Raw genomic sequence first — 20,618 nt, 5'->3', positions numbered from 1 at the left:
AAATAAATGTTATAAAGGAGCCCTGTATAATTCCCTATAGAACCAATCAGATGTTTTTTAAAAGTAAAATGCAATTATTCTTTATAAAAATTACAGTTAAGTCATGCTACAATTAATCGTGATGTGAAAATATTATCAAAACCACACATTAACAGACCGCACAGACAAACACAAGAAATGAGGTGAAAAATCCCTATTCACATTACTATTCTAATTGCCATGTGCTAAGCAGGACAGCCAGCATGTTAATACAATAATCTCATAATTCGCACGCTGATCCAATGAGTAAATCAGACCTCCTGCGGAGTTCCCAGAATGCTTAGGCCCTTGATCTTCAGGTTATCGAACGGGGAATGAAATCATGATAGGAGAATCAAAACATTTTCTTATGGTATTTTATTATAACATAAACTCTGCTACATTTTATTTACAGTAATAAATGTAGTAAGTGCTACACACATAAACTTTCATAAAGCATTTAAACCTTTACATGATTATTTACAAAACAATTCAAGAAAATATATAACAATTCTATACTATTTACACACTTACATATGTTTATAGTTTAATATAGAGTAATTTGTATTGTACTGCCTTGGAGACTCTGCTGTTTTAAAGCAAGAGAACTCCAAACCCAGGTGAGCCGTTCGCAGTGCAGAGGTCAGGGTTTAGCTGCCACTTATAAAGTGTCCTCCTGAACGAACTCCAGGGGTCTTCGCAGGCATCCCATTCGCTCTGGCACTGGAAGTCCCTCTGCGTCACATCAGCAGCTTCAAACGCATGCTAATTACACCTGCTAAACATGTTTTAGCTTGTCCCACTTTTAAAAAAAGTCCCATCTTCCCATTACTGTCAGATTGTTTCTTATTCTTATTGAAACTTCTATCTGTTCATGTTTGTTGTCATGTCTTTGGTTTGTGTAATCTGCAGAGCCGCTAAATAGCTAAATATCTGATAAAGTTCATAAAAATATCTCAGTTTAATGAAAATATCTCCAAGAAATCCAAAAGACTTAACGCCCCCTTATCATTCCAAAAATATGATAATACATTTATAAAAGACATTTGTTGTAATTCATTCAAAAAAAGTGAAAAAAACCTGACTGATGTCTCTCTGTGAGTCAGACAAAAACCATCAGTACACTGAAACTCAAACATAAACTGTGTTAGCATTGAGCATTGTTTCACCACAGAATAGAACATACCAGAGTAAAATCAGAGATAGAATGGCACAAGCTGGTTGTAGAGCTAGGTGGTGTACCATTTGAGGAGATATGATATGAAGATAAAAAATGAAGAGCAGATAGTTGGTGACCAGTGGGCCAGAGGTGGAGAGTTCCATGGTCAATGTTAAGCAATTTTACTTGAGTGGTGACAGCATAGGGATATTAAATATATTAAACTACATTTGGAGAGATTTGTAAAGATATTCTGCACATGCAATCTTGTATACTCTTTAAATAATTCATCTTCCCACAGTAGTTAGAAGCATTACTGTATTCTAAAGAAACAGCACAGAGAACCGCTGAAGAATGCCATGATACACTCATTACTGAGAGAAGGCCATCAGCTACAGCCGTTATTTATACATTGACCTGTTTGCTCATGACCATGACCATGTTTTATCATGCCTTAAATCCTACATTATAATTATGCATACATTTACCTAGCATCTTGAAATAATGCTACTTACAAAGAAAAAGCTGGCCCAGACAAAATACCAAGTGTTGAATTACAGAATGTCAAAATTCATTAAGCCTAGAACAATATGGCGCAGAATAGATATTTCATAAATGATTAAATAAACTCTATTTTAGGTCAGTGTTTCTATTAACTGTGTGAAGAGTAGCTCAGTTCAGTGAAAACAATTACAGTAAGTATGTTACTATACTGGACTAATCCACAACAGCAATAGTTACCATGAAAAGACATGATACAAAAGTATATCTTACTTTAACTAGAAAAAGCCTGTGGATTTATTGGTTTACAAAACAGTTAAGAATATGTCAAAGAACATTTAGAAAAAAGTGATAACCTTAAATTCATTTTTAATATAGAGTTGATAAAAGAGACTGGGATTTTGTTAATGTTGGACTTATTAATTTTCTGTTTAAAGTTTCAATGTCAAATAATAATATCAAATAAAAATGACAGCAAAAAAAAACAAAAAAATAAAACATTGAAACATGTTGTGTGCCTTTTTACCAAACCACTTCAGCGCTCTGGTTGACTGGGTGTTCATGCTGTATCGTTTCAGTGATGTGCTGGAGAGAAATTCTCTCTTTCCGATCTCTACCTTTGGCAGAAGTGGCCAAAGTTCTAGTGGGTGGGACGTGCTCAGCTCACCGTAGCCACAGCCTGATCCTCTGCCCCCTCCTCTACCTGATTGCCTTTGCCCATGGCTTTCATTTTGGCCATGATATCAGTAAAGGTTTCTTTGACAGTTTTCTCCAGGATCCATCCTTCACTTTCACTCTCTGGGTCCTCTGGGTTGACCAGTGTGGACAAAGATGTGTTCACATACTGCAATCCCACCATCACAGCAACCTGAGAGAGATGAGAAAGGAAATAAGTGTGCATCTCAGATTTTTGATCATTGTATCTCAGATTTATTTGTTTAAACTTAAATATTTTTTGGACATATTTTGGACAAACCAGGGAAAATGGCCTGACTACTGTACTGTACCCTACATAACAAATTAGCCAGTGTTAATTCAAAATGTGCAACACTGAGGGTGTTCCATTTAGATATTCAGTTTTAACATTGACAATTGTTTGTGTAAAATAAAGATACTCCACCTTCTCAGAACTATGTTTATCAATGTTTACATTTTATAAGCATATTTATCTTGGCAACTAGGTCTATCAACATTTATACACATTTTATCATATTAATATCCAGTAAGTACATAGGAATTAAATATCTTGCCCTTAAGATGAACTTCTTTTACCTAATTTATATAGCCAATATTTTATCAAATGTATGTATTTTTTATCTTTTGAAAGTTAAATAAGACTTAAAAGCATGAATTGTTCATGTTATAACGATTTTGTAATGTTTGGGGATCTTGTTGTTACTGTAAATGTATATCTTAATGTATGAAGGGTTAAACTCACCTCTAGCATAGTAACCAACAGCACCAGTATACCAATAGTGTTCATCAGGCCTCCATAGTAGGAAACTAGCGCGTCCCTGCAGCCACGCTTCCATATGTTCAGTTCCTCAGTGTGGTGGTCGTAGCTGTAGTGGGCTGAGTTGTTGGTCACTTGGTGCTGGATGCAGGGCCTTGGAGAGCTGGGGTTGCAGCAGCTGAAGGGGACTCCATCCAGCAAGTACTGCCCATCTACATTACTGCTGATTCGGCTGCAGACAAGCAAACCGTAATTAATATTTTGTTGGTAAAGTAGAACTGGCCATTCATAATTTATGGGCATATATAATGTGCCTATATATATGACGCAGGTCCCGTAAAAATATCTTTCATTACTTATTAGGAATGTATTCTGAACAGTAAACGTTTTGAACACACCAGTGCACCAAAGATTAAATACCAAACATCACTATATCAAAACATAATTAAACATTCAATCTACATTAAGGCATAAAGGCTCTGCCTGTGACTTTGTGATCTATTCCCAGTCAATCATCTTGGTCTTCAAGTTATTGGAAATGACATTAAGCTCTAAAGGACGTCGAAATGTGATCCAAGAAGATTATCAACTAAGTCTGAACTGGCTCACACGGTTGATACCACTTACACTGTCAGATCAGCTCTGCACTGTCAACTCACTACTTACAATCACTTACACTAAGATGTGAAAAAATATTTAAGAATAAAATGTGACCTTCATTCAAAATCAGTTATAGTCAACCATAACAAAACTAACTTAACTTCTCAAATGTTCCTATGAGGGAAAAGAGAAGTTTTTAATTTAATGTTTCAGAAGCACTTACTCTTTGACTTCTTTAGAGCTGAAGTCCAAGTAGCGATTGCTAACCCACTGGATCTCAAACCAGTCTTTATAGTTGTTGTTACCACAACAACGAAACTCCATCTGCATTAGATCCAGAGTTCTCTTCATGTAGCAGCGGCCAGGTACATCCGAGTCCTTGTAGTACTTCATGCCGTTCTTCAGGCCTTCTGCCAGAGTAAACTGCAGAGGGATGCGCATGGTAAAGCACAAAAGTGCTGTAAAGAACAGAAGAACATTAAAAAGAAAACAACAGATGAGGAATGGCTTCAACACCGTCTTCCACTTGGCGAACTTTGAAGAATCTAAAGAATCATAGCAAATCTTGCCACCAAAGGCATTGATGCCACAGGCCAACAAGCCTACTCCAATCAGCAGGTTGGGCACAAAGTGGCTTTCATTGTTGTCCATAAGTTCACTCCGTTTCCGCAGTTCAATTTTAAAAAAGAGGCCCAAGCTGAGGACCAGGACTCCAGCCATTATGGAGAACCAGTACATAAGCCATAGCATCTGTGCCAGCTTTACACGTTTTTTCAGGTCAAACTTCACCTTCAAAAGAGCCATGTTTTACAGATAGTTTTAAACACTAATAAGGAAAGAAATGTCCACTTTTTGATTATTGTCTTTTTCAATGTCCCTCAACCTTCACCAACAGGTTTTAGGTCCCAAATTTTTTGTCTCAACTCAGCTTTGGTCTTCCTTAGGAGTATATTGTCAAATAGGTCTTCAAACAGCAGTTTGTAATCCATTCCAGTAAAGTGGGGTCATGTTGGGTATTTTCATGGTCCTTGCTTCACCCATGATAGGAGTCCAGATGTAAAGGTGGGAATAAGATGCAATGTTTTCTCCTCCTTTCACCTGACAAATGGGTTTCTTCCAACAAAGAAAGCGGTGGTGTTGACGGGTACGGATGCTAATGTCCCTTTTCCTGCATAGGGAAGTCGACGGCCAAGGATTCAAATGATTAAACCCAAAGTTACTCTACGTCATCCTAAACCCTGCTAATCAGCATTATCCCATTTACAGAAATCCTTCGCCAGCAGATGAGCCTATCAGTAAGCTGCTGTCGTAGTATTTGATTGGTTTGATTGGTCACATGGTCAGGCTAGCCCCAGTCGAAAGATACCAGAGACCAAGAACCTAGGGAGGACTTAAGACCACACCTCTTCCACTGAAGGGTCTTGGAGTGCATGAGAAAAAAATGACAGTATCTTAGTGGTAGATTCCTGCTTAGTTACTTAGTTAAGTTTATGAGAGAGATTGATGCAGGTCTATTGATGCAGAAAGTTTACATTTACATTACCTGAACTACTGTTTTCCAGTGTCCAATATAGTTTAAAAAAGAAAGAAAAAACGTTATAGGCATAAGATTGCTGAGTAATGTTATAAGCATAAGACCTTACATGATTTATTGAAACAAACAAATTACATAATATCATAATTTACATTAAATATAAGCTCAAACTTGGAATAAAATGCGAAGATGTACCTATTTTTGTTTTGCCAATATGAGTGTACCGTCATCAACATGACAGCAACTTAGTGCAGTTCTCATAAGTTTTCAGAGGTTGCCATAGCTCTGCTACTAGACTGGACCCTTTCTCCACCATATGACGTTTACTAAATATATTTGCTGAACACCTTATAACTTTTACACCCATGGGTGTTTCCAAATCTTTCCCTTACTCTTCATGATGAACTTACATACTGCTCTTCCGTATCATTTGACATTGTAACATGAGTATTTTTCATATCTCTAAATCATCGCTCTCCAATGAAAAACGTATCTTGACAACAGCAACTTTACAGGAAAGGGAGAAAAACATTACTTAACTTTTAAGAAGCGAAGTTATTGTAAAATTAGTTTACTTTAGGTAATTTAGCAAACTTTCTATTGGTCCCTTCATCAAAAAAAATTACACAGTCTAAGGGACAGTGTGCTCAAACTATGTAGTAAAAAAAAAAAAAAATTACAAAAAAATGGAGATATTTGTTTTCCATTGGACAGCGATGACACAGTATTACATGAAACAATAATTATCAGTGAGAGGCCCTGCATGCTTAAAAAAGAACCAAGTCACATTTTGGAAAATTAACATTTTATTTTGTTTAGCATCAATTGGCTGAGAATGAAAGTGTAACAGCCCATGTTCTTTATATTGACTGAATTAAAAAATGAAATGAAGCCTGAAGTACTTTATCATAAGCCACTGTACCACAAAGTTAAGTGAAATGTGTCAGTTTTGCATCTTAACAACACACTGCAATGACACTAAGGACAAATTACTGTTTACGAACATGGTCACTTTACTTGCACTGAGACACTTTATCTCCACTGCTCTAATTCACATTATCATGCTGCTATAGCATACTTGCACTCTGGATTTCATGTTGCTGAACCTTCTACTCTCTATTTATTTATTTTTTTTGTATATATTATATATTCTATTTCTTTTATTGTATTCTTTTTTTTTATCTATATATCTATTAATAACAGCTCTTTGGGTGTAAAACTGGATCGTGAGATCACAATTTCGTTCCACCTCATGTACCACATGTGATGCGAATGACAAAAATCTCCTTGAATCCTTGAATTAGTTTGTCAGGATTCATTCAATATTAATCATGCAGGATCATGGAGACATGACTGGTAGGAAGTGCAACATCTGTATTAGTGTTTAGCTTCCAGTGGCACATATGTGAAGACAGGCAATTATTGTTGACAGTGCAGTTCAGGTCCGAGCAGAAAAGTATTTGTAAACTTGTAAATATGAAATAACTGTCTGCGTTGTTATTTTATTAAACAGGTGTTGTTTTATTTATTTAGTGAGAGATCTACAAGAGTAGAATAAGAGCATTTGGTTGCATCACTTAGTCTGAAGAACAACAAACACAGAGAAAGAGTTTTTATGAAGTTGGCTCAGCTGTGTCCCATGAAGATATCCTCTCAGCCTCTGGAATTACATTCCAGTTGGGTGAGGGCATTCCAGCAGCAAGCCAGTTGAAGTCATCTACCTGGGACCAGTTGTTTCTGTTGGGGTCCAGTCCAGATATTGTAAAATCATTGTCCATGCCCTCATATGTCCAGCTGAATGGAGCAAACTGGACTCCTTGACAGTCTTCTATGATGGCTCGGCTAGTGACATGGAGGTAAATCTGAGAGTCTGTGGTGTTGTGAGTGCGCAGCTGCTGACAGGCAAAGCCAAGAATGCTGCCTGAACACTCATCAATGAACACAGAACTTGACACTGGCCCACTGAGGATCTGGCAGTTTTGGATGTTCTTGATGTGCAAGGTGCTTGGAGACCCAAACAGCCTCACCTTGCAGTTGGTTAGGTGGGACAGCAGCACGTCACGTTGCTGGATCTCATCTGAGCGTCTGATCAAAACTTCATTTTGTGCGTTAGAGAAGCCACACTGTCCAGTATCCACTCTAACAGTACCATCCACCACAGCAACAGCAGCACCACCACTACCACCAGAACCTGTGCCTGGTTTCTCTGTACAGCCAGAGGACACTGGGGTGGCTGCTGGCTGCTGACTTGAGCCGCTCCCAACATTACGAGGCCTGAAAGCAAACTTCTTCTTAGGCTTCAGCTCTGCGATAGAAGCCTGGAGCTTCTGCAGGGAGGCCTGTGCCTGCCTCAGCTCATACTGCGTGAGGAACATCGTGCTGTCGTTTAGGAACTTCTGCAGCTGCTGGGTTTTAAGGATGGCTTCCTCCAACACTGCGGTGGTGGTTTTCCCCTGCTCAGCGCTGGAACAGCCGGAGATCAGCTCCTCTATAGCGGCCTTCTCCGCGCTGAAAGTCGCGCTGAAGTAAGCCACGTTCTCCTCAGAGACAGACTGGCTCTCCTTTGCGGTTCTCCGGCGCTCTAACTCCTCCTGTCTCTCCTGGTCCCGTCGCAGGACACTTTCAGGGACCCGGACTGGCTCGCTGGAGTCCGCTTCCACCGTGGAAACCTCCATGTTGCCGGTGTTCTGTCGAGTTGTGCTATCCATCGAAATGTGCTTCTCAACAGCAGTACGCATGCGCGGAACCACTTTTTTATTTGAATTCTTTTTTTTTTTTATTCTGTTCTTCTTGGGTGCATTAAACAACTGGAGCCCCTGTTATTATGTCTGAGTATTACAAATGTGTAAATGACCGTTGATAATAATAAAAGTAATAATAAGTGAGCAGTGAAAAAATAAAAAAATACGGTCATAGCCACCCCATTTACTCTAAGCTGTTTCCTGATATATTGATTTAGGATTTCCAAATATCCAACCGAAGGCATTTTTTAAATATGGGTCCTTTTCTGGTTGTTTTTACATTTAAATATACACTGGGGTAGCATAGTTTGACAGGGTAGAAAAACTCGACAGAACACCGGCGGAGCGCTGTTTAAGCATGTCACCCGACAGGAACTAAACAGCGCGTCTCAACAAACGCTTCAGTGATTGGACCAAAAAAGATTCGCGCATATTAGCGACGTTTTTATTGGTCCACAGAAGCCCGTGACTCAGCCTGACGACAACATGAAAAAAAAAAAAGATAAGGGAGAAGTAAATAGTGTTTCCTACAGGCAGGGGCTGCTCACACAAACTACTTCTCAAAATGTGATAGAATATAATTAAAATATATATATTTACTTATTATATATAACTTATATACAATATTAAATTCACATCTAAACATAATAGGCATTATTAATGTATAAATCTTAGGCATAATTGAAATGTCAGTTATGAATAAGATTGTATTTCTTAATTTTAAGCCATTTCTAAAAAGAAGTCCAAATGTTGCCTTACACAATGGAAAAACATAAAATGCAACAGAGTTTACTACAATGGGAAATTGGTTAAATCCTCCTCCTAAGAATTGGGACAACTCTTCAAGCACCCGATAGAGATATACTGGTGCATCTCAGAAATGTAAAATATAATTGAAAAGCTACTTTATTTCAGTAATCCAGTTCAAAATGTTAAACTCATATATTATATAGATGTATTACACACAGAGTGATCTATTTAAGCGTTTATTTCTTTTATTGTTGATGATTATGGCTAATGATTTGGAAAATTCAAAAATCAGTGTCCCAGAAAATTAGAATATTATATAAAACCAATTGGTTCATTTGGAAATCAAGGGATGAGAGGCGTACACAGGCAAAACAGATGGTGAAATGAGTTTGATATTACTATTAGTATGACAGAAGCTACATACATTGGTGTCCTTCCTAAAATTATTTGCCTAACTAAATTTTTCAAGTTTTTCAGGAAACAAAAAACCTATGACAATTGTTATGGCAATTTTAAAAATAGCAATGGTGTAACAGATTATCTTATCATACAGTTGAGCAATAGAACCAACCAGAAATACTTCATATTTCATTGTATTCCTATCAAAATACCAACTGAGTAACTACCATTTTAACCATTCTTTATTCTTGATTGAATTTATTTTCTACGGTGTAGATTAATGTTAAAGACATGAAAATAATTAAGGGACACATTTGGATTTATGTAGTAAACAAAAAAAGTGTTTGGGCTTTACAATCCCCTGACCTAAACCCAACCAAGAGTTAGCAAATCTGTCATGTGGCATGTGTTTCTGTATAGCTTCAATATCTTTAATATTAAATGTACATTTTGTTTTGTAAATAGCAGATTGTTGTTATTATAATCGAATATTTTGGGATGTAGACTGTGTTTATAAACAATTTGTATTAACTTACAGTAAAGAAGAACTTGTCTATGAAAATCTAAAAAAAAGGGAATGGGTTTCCTTTTAAAGTGTATTCAACTTCTTATTTTTTTTTACTGGTAAGCCTTCTACATAAAAAAAACTTGTGATTCATCTTAAAACATGAACATAAATAAAAACTTATACAACATGACCACTGTAATAATGTACAATTCTGTTTTACAGAGCCAGTGGTGGTTTTGGGTGTGGTCGCAATTAACACCCCGCCCCCTGCTACTTTGTTTTAATTCAACAATTATGAAAGTGTGTTGTGTACACTGATTTACAGCACCGTGCGTTCCACAGTGTATTAAAAGGTCATAATCGCCCTCGTTTACAGCTGGATATGTGTTGCTGTGCCTGGCTGTGTGTCCGAGGTGCTGCTCTGCTCCTGAGAGGGTCGCCTGTAATAATGCACTACAGTCGGTGGTGGTTTCCCTTGGGCTGCAGATGCTGCCTTCTGCTGGAGCGGCACTGCTCCGCCGGCCCGTGCAGAGATGGCGAGGAAACCCCGTTGACAAGGCACTGCTTTTTCATGACGGTGAGTTTCCCTTTGAGTGTATTATAATTTTGTGATAAAAATTTCAAGGAAAAAACACACACAACCTCCTTCCTCCCCTTCCTTCGGGGAGGGAAGAGAGCGAGAGCGTGAAGAGGAAAATGTAGCTATCTGAAACAGAGCGAGGGACAGTGAGAGAAATATATATATATGAGTGGGAGAGGGAGAAGAAGAAGAAGGAGGAGGAGGAGAAGAAGAAGGAGGGGGAGCAAATTAAAAGTTGCCAAATGGAGATATTGAGTTTCAAGAGGAGTGAGACAGGAGTAAGGGTTTGCCTGTTTTTCAGTCGTCTTTATGTTATGCAAATCGAAATAAATATTTATGCTTCGACACCGGTTTTAATCGTTTGTGTTTGTTCGACGTTTTCGACCTGTTTCTGGGGGAAACGTCCTTGTAGCAAGCTAGCTAACCACCGTTCATAGCAGACGAAGAGGAGGAAAAGGTCACTGGAGGCTTTAAAATGCTCCAAGTGTTCTGCTGATCTGCTGTCCTCCCGCAGACCGCGGCTGTTTAGAGCTGCCAGGTCGCATCTGCCTCCTGAACGGCTGCTAGTCACACGAGAGCCGAGCCTTTTGTCCTCCATGTCCGCCTTGGTGGCGAGGAATCGTCGCAACTAGGTTAGCTAGGGTAACCTACAAAATCTAGCTACCTACAGTTGCTGGTTCGTAACTTAGCTTCTCTATTTACTCCCCTTTTTAACTAAAAAAAAAAAAGAAACCTGCTGATTTTAGCTCGTTTTAATCCATTTTTTAGCTACACCAGAGCTCAGAGAAATAGGAACTAACTTAACGTTAGCTAGCATTAGCTAGCTAAACCAACCACAACAACAAAGCCTTTATTTTTTATATAAAGTAACCTAGTATCAAGCCGCCCCTCTTTCAGAGCTCGTCCAGTCTACCTAGCTAAAGCTGCTGCTCCTTCTCAATGAACACTCCTCTCTCGGGCTCGGTTTAAATTAGACTGTACATGGAGGGTCGATGGTTTTTGCTGCGTCTCCTTTCCGCCCCCCTGCCTCAACAATCGAAGCGCACGGCTAACCTTTTGCTAGTCTTTCAGAGAGGAAGGGAAAGACACATTTCTCCTCCCTTATTTGGCCAGTAAAGTAAGCTAGCTTATAACTGGCACTGGCTAAAGCTTGCTAGCTAGTCATATTTATGCACGACTGACTCACTGCTTTGACATTAGCTAGCATTTCAACACGAAGAATGATTTTTTTTTAGCTAGCTAACCTAGGTTAGCTGGCTAGGGTCAGCTAGCCTACATCATATATTAGTTTTTTACGCTGTGATCAGCCAGTATGGGGTTTTATATTCTGCCAAAATGCAGAAAACTAGTTAGGTTACTAGTTAACTATACTAGTCTAGCAAAAACTCTTGTTTCCGGAAGCTTCACTCTCCCTTTTTCTGTGCTGAGGTGATCCAAAAAACAGACAAAAACCTGAGCTTGTTTTTAGCTACAAAACATTCAGTCCATTACACAATATATGGCCAGTTTCCTATAAACAAGGATTATTATTAAGCCTAATTTTGGACTGTAACTACAGCATTTTGACATTTTGAGTGGAGATTTTAGACTGAAACAAAAAATGTAACTTAGCTAACTAGTCTAAGACTAGGCTTTTAATAATCCCCATCAGGGTTTTTTCACTTTGTCATAGATAGAAGCTTGCTGATGCTAGATGTTTGCTGTGTACATCAATACTAATAGTGATGCATTAAACATTAATTAATAGTTAAATCATGTATTAGCTTGGTTAACTGCATCAACATGAAAACACATTTGCGACATAATCAGTCGATTCTCAGTCGGCGAGACTGAGTATTGATCGATAAGTACTGTCACAATCATGTTTTCGTCCCACAATTAACTTAAATCAGCCTCCTAAACTCGTGTTCGAATCACAAATAATGGCCATGCAGGTCTTGCCCATCCCCCACGCCTGCCCCTTGTCAAATATGCCTTTATGTAGCTATGTCCTTTTTTGTGAAGGGTGTGAAAGTCGTTTAGTTATGTGCAAGTATAGCCTACGTTACTTTAGCCCCAGAATGCAGTACATATATAATGCTGTGGTTGTTTCTTGTTCTTGTGTGTGAGCTGTCTGTGTGTGCTGTGCTGCTCTCTGTGCTGTGCCTGTGACTAACAGAGTGGCGCAGTTTTAGCTCCCAGTCGCCATTTTACACCCAGCATGGCGATTCCGTGTATTGTGTCTGACATGTGGCTGTAATGCTAAAATAAACACTGCCCCACTACAGATACTCGTTAATATGCTTTTAAATATCAAGCTAGTTTCATTTAAAATGCCTCAATATATCTGTAATGCAATTTGAAATGTAAAAGGTAATGGTTCTGATTCTGTGATCTTTTACAATACAATTCCTGCCAAAACTTACCGCACTAACTTAGAGTTTAAACATTATTTTACATATTCTATGTGCATATAGAGCCCCTGTTTCACTCAGTTTTTCCATTAATGGTTTCCTAGCACATAAATTTCATTCGGGATAAATAAAGTATCTATCTATCTATCTATCTATCTATCTATATCTATCTATCTATCTATCTATCTATCTATCTATCTATCTATCTATCTATCTATCTATCTATCTATCTATCTATCTATCATAACATAGTTAGGCCTTGCCCATACATCACTCTTTATTCTTAACTGTCAAATATAATACTTATTACAGTGTTTTTTTTTTTCGGACTGTAAAATCATTAAATCATTTAATTTCCCCCAAAAAAGACAGTGTGAATATATAATCTTGTGCGCCTTATCTATGAATTCTACCAGTCAGGTATTAAGAAGCAGTAACGCCCCTCCACTAAAGTACAGAGTTATAAGGGTGAGTTTTCAGTGAAGTTTCTCCAGCACTAAGGCTGAGAAAACTAAAGCACTAGCTCTTTCGTCATTAAGTTGAGTATATTGGACTGTAGTCTGGGTGTTTGCTGTGTTAAATCAAGCTACTTGAAACAAAGCACTAGCAGATGGCACCCTGGGTTACCGAAACACTCTGGGTTCCTCAGTCTAGCGCTATTGAGCGGCATTTACATCCCTCTAGCATTGCGGTTAGTGGCTAATGCTAAACTCACCTAAATGTAAATTATTGGAAATGTAAGCTTACCGTAAATAAACAGAAGAACTATACTCACCCAAATAAACAGTTTATTTTTTTATTTTTTGATTACTTAATTGCTTCCCCCAGCTTCCCCATTAGAAGGGAAACATGGTCACTTCCATAAAGGCATTTTTACTATTGTAGCTTAATGCAACTTTTATTATCCGGTGCGCCTTATATATGAAAATAGACCAGAAAATACACATTTATTGATGATGCCAATCATACTTCTTGAAATCAAATTACTTTCTCAAGCTTGATCCCTGCTGAAAAAACAGCTCTATACCAGCTTCTAGTGGTCTGTGAAAAAACAGCTCTATACCAGCTTCTGATGGTCTGTGCTGGTCTTTGATGCTTAAGTTGGTCATTCAAGCCAAAACAAACCCTAAGCTGGTAAACTAGATAGTTAGGTAAAAAGTTTCTGATAAGCTTAATGTATGGTGCATTTGATTTTGGTCATGCTTAGCCACACTGATTAACCAGCATGATCTTGCTGCTCATGCTGGTCAGCCATCATGGTTTTGCTGGTCATGCTGGTGAACCATTTGGTTCAAGCTTGTTTACCAGCTTGTTCTTGCTGGTCTTGCTGAGCAACTAGCTTGGTGAGGCTGATTATGGTTGTAGGCAGGCTAAACTATCAGCTTAAGCTGGCCATGCATTTTTTTCATCAGGGTACCCTTAAGAGATACTTTTTTTTTGGTTGTATATAAATATTTATATAAAAAAGATATTTATATATTTTATTTATTGTCATTTATTGAATTTGTAAATGTGCTATTTTTTGACCGCAGGTGTCATGGATGATGAAGACGATCGCCATCTTCTGGATTTTATAGGGTGAGGTGCATTATTGAAGTCCTAATGCTTTAATCTATAATTTCAAGATATATTTTTGCACATATCTTTAGTAACATAAACATAATGCTGAAGTGCAGAATATGTAGAGCATTAACAACAATTATACTAAAAATATACTTATCGTGACTTGCATATTTATTATTTTTTTATTTATGCAGAAATGTGCCTGATTTGAATGACTGTCTTCATGGCTCCAGTAATAAATCGGTAAGTTTGTAAGAATTGTTGTTAATCCTGTGATGCTGTAAATTGTTTTTTTTTATTATTATTAAAATATTCAGATTACTTTAATTCACCTTCATGATTTAATGATATAAGAAGTCTGGGATTTTTTGTGTAGTAACTGTTTTTTAAAGTTTGGAATCTGGTGATTTTATTTTTAGTTAGACGAGGATGACCTTGCAAACACAACATATGGGTCTGCAGGCTCCTTTTTTGCGAATGATACAGTGAGTATGTTTTATGTTTGTGCTCAGATAATCAATTAGTTCCACAATAAGTATCACTAAAATATAGTTGCCTTTGACTTTCTTGTACAGGGCGGCTCAGACGATGGGCTTAAAGATGGGCACGGCCACCTGGAAGAGTTTGGTGAGAGTGGTGGAGCTGGACTTCAGCTGTCCAGCAGTCTTCAGTTCATTGAAGATGAACTTGAGGGAGATGTATCCCCCAGTGATCTTGATCTTGGTGGAGAGGACCAACCATTTGACATTCTTCAGAAGTCATTGCTGGAGGCAGATATTACAGAGCAGACATTGGCTCAAGAGGCCTTGTTGGACTCCCAGCCCACTATGGCCCCTGTCACTACCACCTACCCTCAACAGCTGGTCTCTGGGGGATTTGGTGGTGTTACAGGAGCTGGAGTAATGGCCCCATTGCCCCTTGCTGGGGCACAACCTCAGGCTTTTATCCAACAAGTTCCCCAGTTGCCACTGGCAAACGGACCAGCAGGACATATTCAGTTAGTGGGTTCATTTAATGGAGGTGCTCCATCTATGATGACTATTAACAGCCTAGAGCGACCTCAAATCCTTTTGAGGCCTGGAACAAATGCAATGACGAACAGTACTGGTCACGGTGCAGCTTTCGGCCCTTCTGCACCTGGACAGGTGTCAGTTCCCTTCAATAAAGGTGCAATACCGTTGCAAAATATTATCATTCAAAGGGGCCCTGCACCACAGACATTTGTAAGGCCCATTCAGCCCAAGCCCCTTCAGACAGGTGGACAAGCTGTTTATAATATCACTAACATAGGAATCCAGCCCAACAGCACTACTGCTACTGCAAATCCAGCCAATATCGCATACACGGCCAATGGGTCTCCTCAGACATCCCAACAATTGAAAGTAGTAAGTCAAGGCACCAGCATTGTAGTGCATTCTCCACTAGGACAGCAAGGACAACCACAGACTCAGGGGCAGTTTTTACTACCCAGTTCCCTGGCACTCAGCACTGGCAACACTGTCCCTGGCTTCCAGGCAGTGAATGGCCAGGTTCTTCAAACAAACACACAAGTAGGTGACCCATCTTTAACTAGCACTACTACCTACTCCATCTTGACCAACCAGAATGCTGCAGTACAGATAATTTCTGGGCAGAATTTTGCAGCTGGGGGACAACTTCTAGTGAACCAAGGAATGGTTAATGCAAGTCAGATAGGGCAAGCCTCTCCCACAGCTGTAGTGCAGGTCTCCCAAAGGCCAGGTGTCGCAGGCAAAGTGTGGACTGCCAAAGCATCGCCCAGTCCAGCAGCTTTACAGACATCCCAGGGCCCAAGCCGTCTTACCATGGTTAACCCTGGGGCCCAGGCATTTCAGGCACACCAGCAGCTATCTGTCAACACAGGACCACGGCTTTTAGTACCTGTGGCCCAGAACACCACAAACTCTATAAATGTTGCCGGTCAAGAGCTGCAGTGTGAAAAACAGCAGGTGCCCCTCAACCAGGCAAGATGTTAATGTTTTTATAAAATTCCTCCATAACTTTTGTCATTCCTATTCTGTACAAAAAACGTGTGGTATCACTAAACATAATTTTTTTTTATAACATTTTCTAGGACTCAACATTATCAACACGGGCAGGGCAGACACAGCTGGTTAATCTTCTTGGTACCAAAGGTAAGACTCAATTTTTTTTTTTTTTTGCACAATCAATTTTAAATGGTGAACTAATATTAATGCTATTAAAATTCACAGGTGTGAAAACGCTAACTCCTGCTAACCAGGATTCTGTCCTTACATCCACTCCGAAGAGACCTGCAACTCAGCAGCTCACTAGAGGAGGAATGTGCGTAACCCAGTAGATTAAAATTTACTTAATGTTTCCATTTGGCTTATACATTCCTTATATAATACTTGTCTTAACAGGTGTTAACAGTCAGGGATCCTTGCCTAGAAATGTATTTCTCCCTCATTTTGCAGGATCCTCCAGCAGCTAAGAAGGGATCATACCGGAGTGATGTCTCCAGACCGTGCACCCTTTACATCACTGAATGATGTCATTGAAAGATTGCTTCCCTATCACGTGTTTCAAGGAGCACCACCTTGCGAGGAGGATTTCACCAAAGGTATGATATATTTTAATTGTAACTTAATATAAACACATTTAGAGACAGTTCTTAATTCAAACTCTTCATGCTCTTTGTACTTAAAGTGGATGAAGAATTTCAGGCAGCTGCTACACAAGTGCTGAAAAGAACACAAGCCATGGTGAACAAATACAGACGCTTGCTCATGGTGGAGGCAGAGGTAGGTTTACCTTAATGCTCTGTTTGTGTACACTGAACAAAAAAGTCAACACACAATGCCTAATGCACACAATTACTGTAGGCATCTACAAAGCTGCACCACTTATGATAATATTTTATCTTTGTATTTAATTTGTAGCGGTTTAGCCCATCATCAGAAATAGTGATGATTGACAGGACCTTTAACCAAGAAGAGAGGAATACCCTGACCCAGGACAAACGAACGGTACTTGTAGATCCAGGTAAAAACAAAGCTAAACTAATTACACTGACATGCCAAATGCCATTGGACCAGAACTAGTGTCCTTTCCCATGAATTTTTCCACATCTCATGGAAGTTCAAGAACTCTGCACTAACCTGCAGTATATGCATGCGGGGCATCCTTTATTGAATGGGAACAATTATAGCTAGGAGCTGCTGGTCACAATCATCACCAACCACTGCATTGTTCGCTCTGTGTGATAAAGCCTTCTATGATGTATTTGCAGTACACATATGACACTGTGGACTGAGGAATGTTAAGTTCACAGCTTCAGAAAAGGAATGTCCCATTATCAGATGCACCCATTATCAGACATTGCTTAAACTCACTCACAAGATATAACGTCACAACCTATAGTAAATATTTCGTCCACCGTGTGTGTGTGTTTGTTGCAGATGGCTTCCTAGAGGACTTCTGCTGTGGTCCTAAAAAGAAGACTTTAAGCTCAGGGGCTACAGATTCACTTCCCAACGAAGATTTCCCCAGTTTAATGGGGACATCTCCCTGCCAAGACATGACCTCTAATGAAGATAGTGATGAAGAGGGGAGGAGTATACATATGGAGCCGGCTTATAGGACAGAACCCTACTCGGCTTTTGAGGATCCAGGGGGTGGGAAACAGGTGGAACATGGAGGAACTTCCATTAAAATCACCATAGACTTGAAGAAAAAGCGGTCCAATAACTTTCTCTGCAGTAGCAGTGAATCCCACCAACACCTTCATCATGCTCCATACTCCACATCCCCCAGCCCCTCACACTCTGACCAGCTCTATCCTCCTGAACAGCCCATGTCCTCAGATCATGGTCATGTCTCGTTGGCCGACACAGACTCAGTGCTTGAAGCTGCAGTCAACAGCATATTAGAATGTTAGTGCCATATTTTTCTGTTTGTTGGTTTTTGTTTTGTGTATGTGTGTGTTTAACAGATCAGATTTCACGCCATCACAGTGACTGTACGAGTTGAATCCAGTGATGTGTGAGATTGGAAAATGCACTTCAGCAGAACAAGGGTTTGTGCACAAAGTGTACATTTAGGGGAGTGGTAATTAAGGAAGAAAATAATTAGACTGATGGTAGTGATGCTATATTGTGCCTATCGTTCCAGAAATGTTCACGTTAGAAAGCCTTGTTTTACAATGCAAACACACGTACGCACACATGCTACGAGGCAGGGATGTCTGAAATGTTATAGAAAAACAAACTGATACTAAAATCTGTAGCTCTTACTAAACAATACTAAACAGCCCTATTCATAGATCTGCTTTTTCAAGCATCAGATTAGCCTATTCCACTGTCTGTAGAGGCTTCTGTATCTTATCCCATTATGTGATATGATTCTCACATAGCGTAGCTAGCATTGTGGGCTGGTGGGGGCTATTGTGTTCCTCAGTGACAATTTGCCAGTTACTTTAATCCTTTTAAGATGCACACAAGGTACCTAGTTTTAGACCTGCAACACCATAGATAGCCCACAATTGGCCAGCATCAATTGAAGTTGAGACCTTTTAACCATATTCACAAGTTAAGAGCCAAGAAAATTATAATCATTGTATTTTAGTCATTGTAGTTGAATACTAGGCTTCAGATGTGTCTGGAAAAGCAGCTTTTTTGCAGGACTTTCTTGCACTTACGCCTATACACCCTCTAATAAATAGCTTGTTGCAGTAGGTTTTAATCAAAAGAGGTTATACAGGCACGTTTCTTTGATTTAAAGCAGTGGTATTCAACCTTGGCCACTATACAGTTGTGTGTTCTCCTGCCTTTACATTCCTGATTCAGTTCTAGAAGGGCTCAGATATTAGCTAATGAGTGAATCAGATGGAAACCCAAAACTGTACAGTCTAGCTAAGGGAATTGAGTGCCGGTGTATTTCTTTTATTTAGCATTTAGTTTTGTACCTTACAGGTATGTGACCTTCTCTCCTCATAAATAAGCTCATTCTGAGTGGTTTTGTGCAGGAGAAACTTTAAAGTCCTCAGATTGAGGGTACAAATGTTACTTTTTCTTTTTAAATCTTCCTTTTGTTTAAAGATTTTGTTTAGTCTGTGCTACTCCTAGCTCCTAAACTTCTATTGTGAACCGTACTGGGTGAGCCCACAGAGAGATACAGTCAAATACATTCAAAATTTACCTTGTGGATGGTGTCCCCTGCTGGTCAGGCTATGCTCTCTCAGTGACAGCTGGTTTTCAGTCTCAGTAGCAGCTAACATTTGAACATGCTCATAATTTTGTCTATTTTAGATAGCCCTGTTTCCTGTAGCCAGTAGTTCTCTTATAGAGGAGTTTGAGAAAGATTGGCTTTTTGGTCTCCACAACCTTTTTTTTTTTTTGTTACCTAAGAATATAGAGCAAAGCCATAATCCGTAATTTGAAATCTGGTTTGTATGTATATTTATATATTTGCATTAATTCTCAAAAATAATGCAAAATCATAAATTGTCAAGTCTTAGTATTTTCAGAAAATAATACAACAAACTGTTTGGATCTGTTAACCGCATGAGTTTGATACAGGAAAACAATGGCTTTTAGCATTTTAGTGGTTTGTTGCACTGCAATTCTTTATTATGGCTTTATTCCTTTAAGCTTAAATCAGACAGTTTATTGGTAAGAGTCAGACCAGCGCAATGTTTAATATTATCTGATGAAGGGTGATTTAAGTATATGTACATGATCACGCCAGCAGTTCAATGCTGAAATGTTGCTTGTTTGCATCTGGAACATCTGTTTTGTTAGTCATCAGCAACACTACACACCCATGTCTTTCCCAGCAGTTCAACCAAAAATAATGGACAGAATAAGTTCTATATATCTGTATAACTATTGCGTGAACTAAGCTGTTGTTTATATGTGTGTGTGTAAGTGTGTGTGTGGAGGGGGTTCTCTCTGAAGACCTTTTTGTTTGAAGGGCTTCTTTGCCTTAGGAGAGTGTATGTGAAAACACAGATTTAAATATTTTTTATTTTACTGTGTGAGTGTGGCCTTCACTTAAAACCCACTGGTTATAAAATGAAGTTATGTTCCCCAGTCTTTGAACATTTCATTTTCTACATTATTCAGTTTATTTGTAACATTTGTTTTATATAAAAATGTAAAAGTGAAACACAAAATATTTATAATTTTTGTAAAGAAAAGAATGCAAAAATGAAACAAAAAGGAAGTTTTTTTTTTATTATTATTTTGGTTATACCACGTTTGTCAAATTGAAATATATGGTCAGCTCTTGATTACTCTCTTTTTGTTCACTACAGCAAAGATCAATCAATATTAAATTCATTTGGAATACAGTAGTACCTCACATTGTCTGATGTGTCTGATTTACATAACTTTTAAATCTATGTTTTTATCATTATTATTTCTCTGAGAGGGCATTAT

At 38.7% G+C, this 20,618-nt stretch overlaps 3 protein-coding genes across 5 annotated transcripts; 1 reads left to right on the top strand and 2 right to left on the bottom strand.

The window, feature by feature from the left end:
* Nucleotides 1-381: 381 nt before the first annotated feature.
* Nucleotides 382-5,696, bottom strand: prph2a (peripherin 2a (retinal degeneration, slow)). Its single transcript, XM_007259308.4, has 3 exons — nt 3,955-5,696; nt 3,117-3,363; nt 382-2,546 (listed from the first exon to the last, which is right to left on the bottom strand). Exons 1-3 carry the CDS (start codon nt 4,533-4,535, stop codon nt 2,337-2,339), a joined length of 1,038 nt encoding a protein of 345 aa, XP_007259370.2. The 5' UTR covers nt 4,536-5,696; the 3' UTR covers nt 382-2,336.
* A 357-nt stretch (nt 5,697-6,053) lies between these two features.
* Nucleotides 6,054-8,132, bottom strand: tbcc (tubulin folding cofactor C). The gene has a single exon (XM_007259307.4). It carries the CDS (start codon nt 8,001-8,003, stop codon nt 6,879-6,881), a length of 1,125 nt encoding a protein of 374 aa, XP_007259369.2. The 5' UTR covers nt 8,004-8,132; the 3' UTR covers nt 6,054-6,878.
* A 1,883-nt stretch (nt 8,133-10,015) lies between these two features.
* On the top strand, nt 10,016-20,541 carry bicral (BICRA like chromatin remodeling complex associated protein). Of its 3 annotated transcripts, none has more exons than XM_007259305.4 (11): nt 10,017-10,240; nt 14,169-14,214; nt 14,394-14,442; nt 14,619-14,684; nt 14,775-16,181; nt 16,292-16,352; nt 16,431-16,521; nt 16,656-16,801; nt 16,888-16,982; nt 17,121-17,223; nt 17,640-20,541. In XM_007259305.4, exons 1-11 carry the CDS (start codon nt 10,150-10,152, stop codon nt 18,116-18,118), a joined length of 2,634 nt encoding a protein of 877 aa, XP_007259367.3. In that variant the 5' UTR covers nt 10,017-10,149; the 3' UTR covers nt 18,119-20,541. The 3 variants fall into 3 exon arrangements, with proteins under 3 accessions (XP_049320542.1, XP_007259367.3, XP_007259368.3); XM_007259306.4 differs by lacking the exon at nt 10,017-10,240 and adding an exon at nt 10,286-10,521; XM_049464585.1 differs by lacking the exon at nt 14,619-14,684 and having other exon boundaries at nt 10,016-10,240.
* Nucleotides 20,542-20,618: the final 77 nt, after the last annotated feature.

Source organism: Astyanax mexicanus, chromosome 15, assembly GCF_023375975.1.
Source record: "Astyanax mexicanus isolate ESR-SI-001 chromosome 15, AstMex3_surface, whole genome shotgun sequence".
Classification (NCBI taxonomy): Eukaryota; Metazoa; Chordata; class Actinopteri; order Characiformes; family Acestrorhamphidae; genus Astyanax; species Astyanax mexicanus.
The sequence above is the reverse complement of the archived record's forward strand: the minus strand, read 5'-3'. Positions and strand labels throughout refer to the sequence as shown.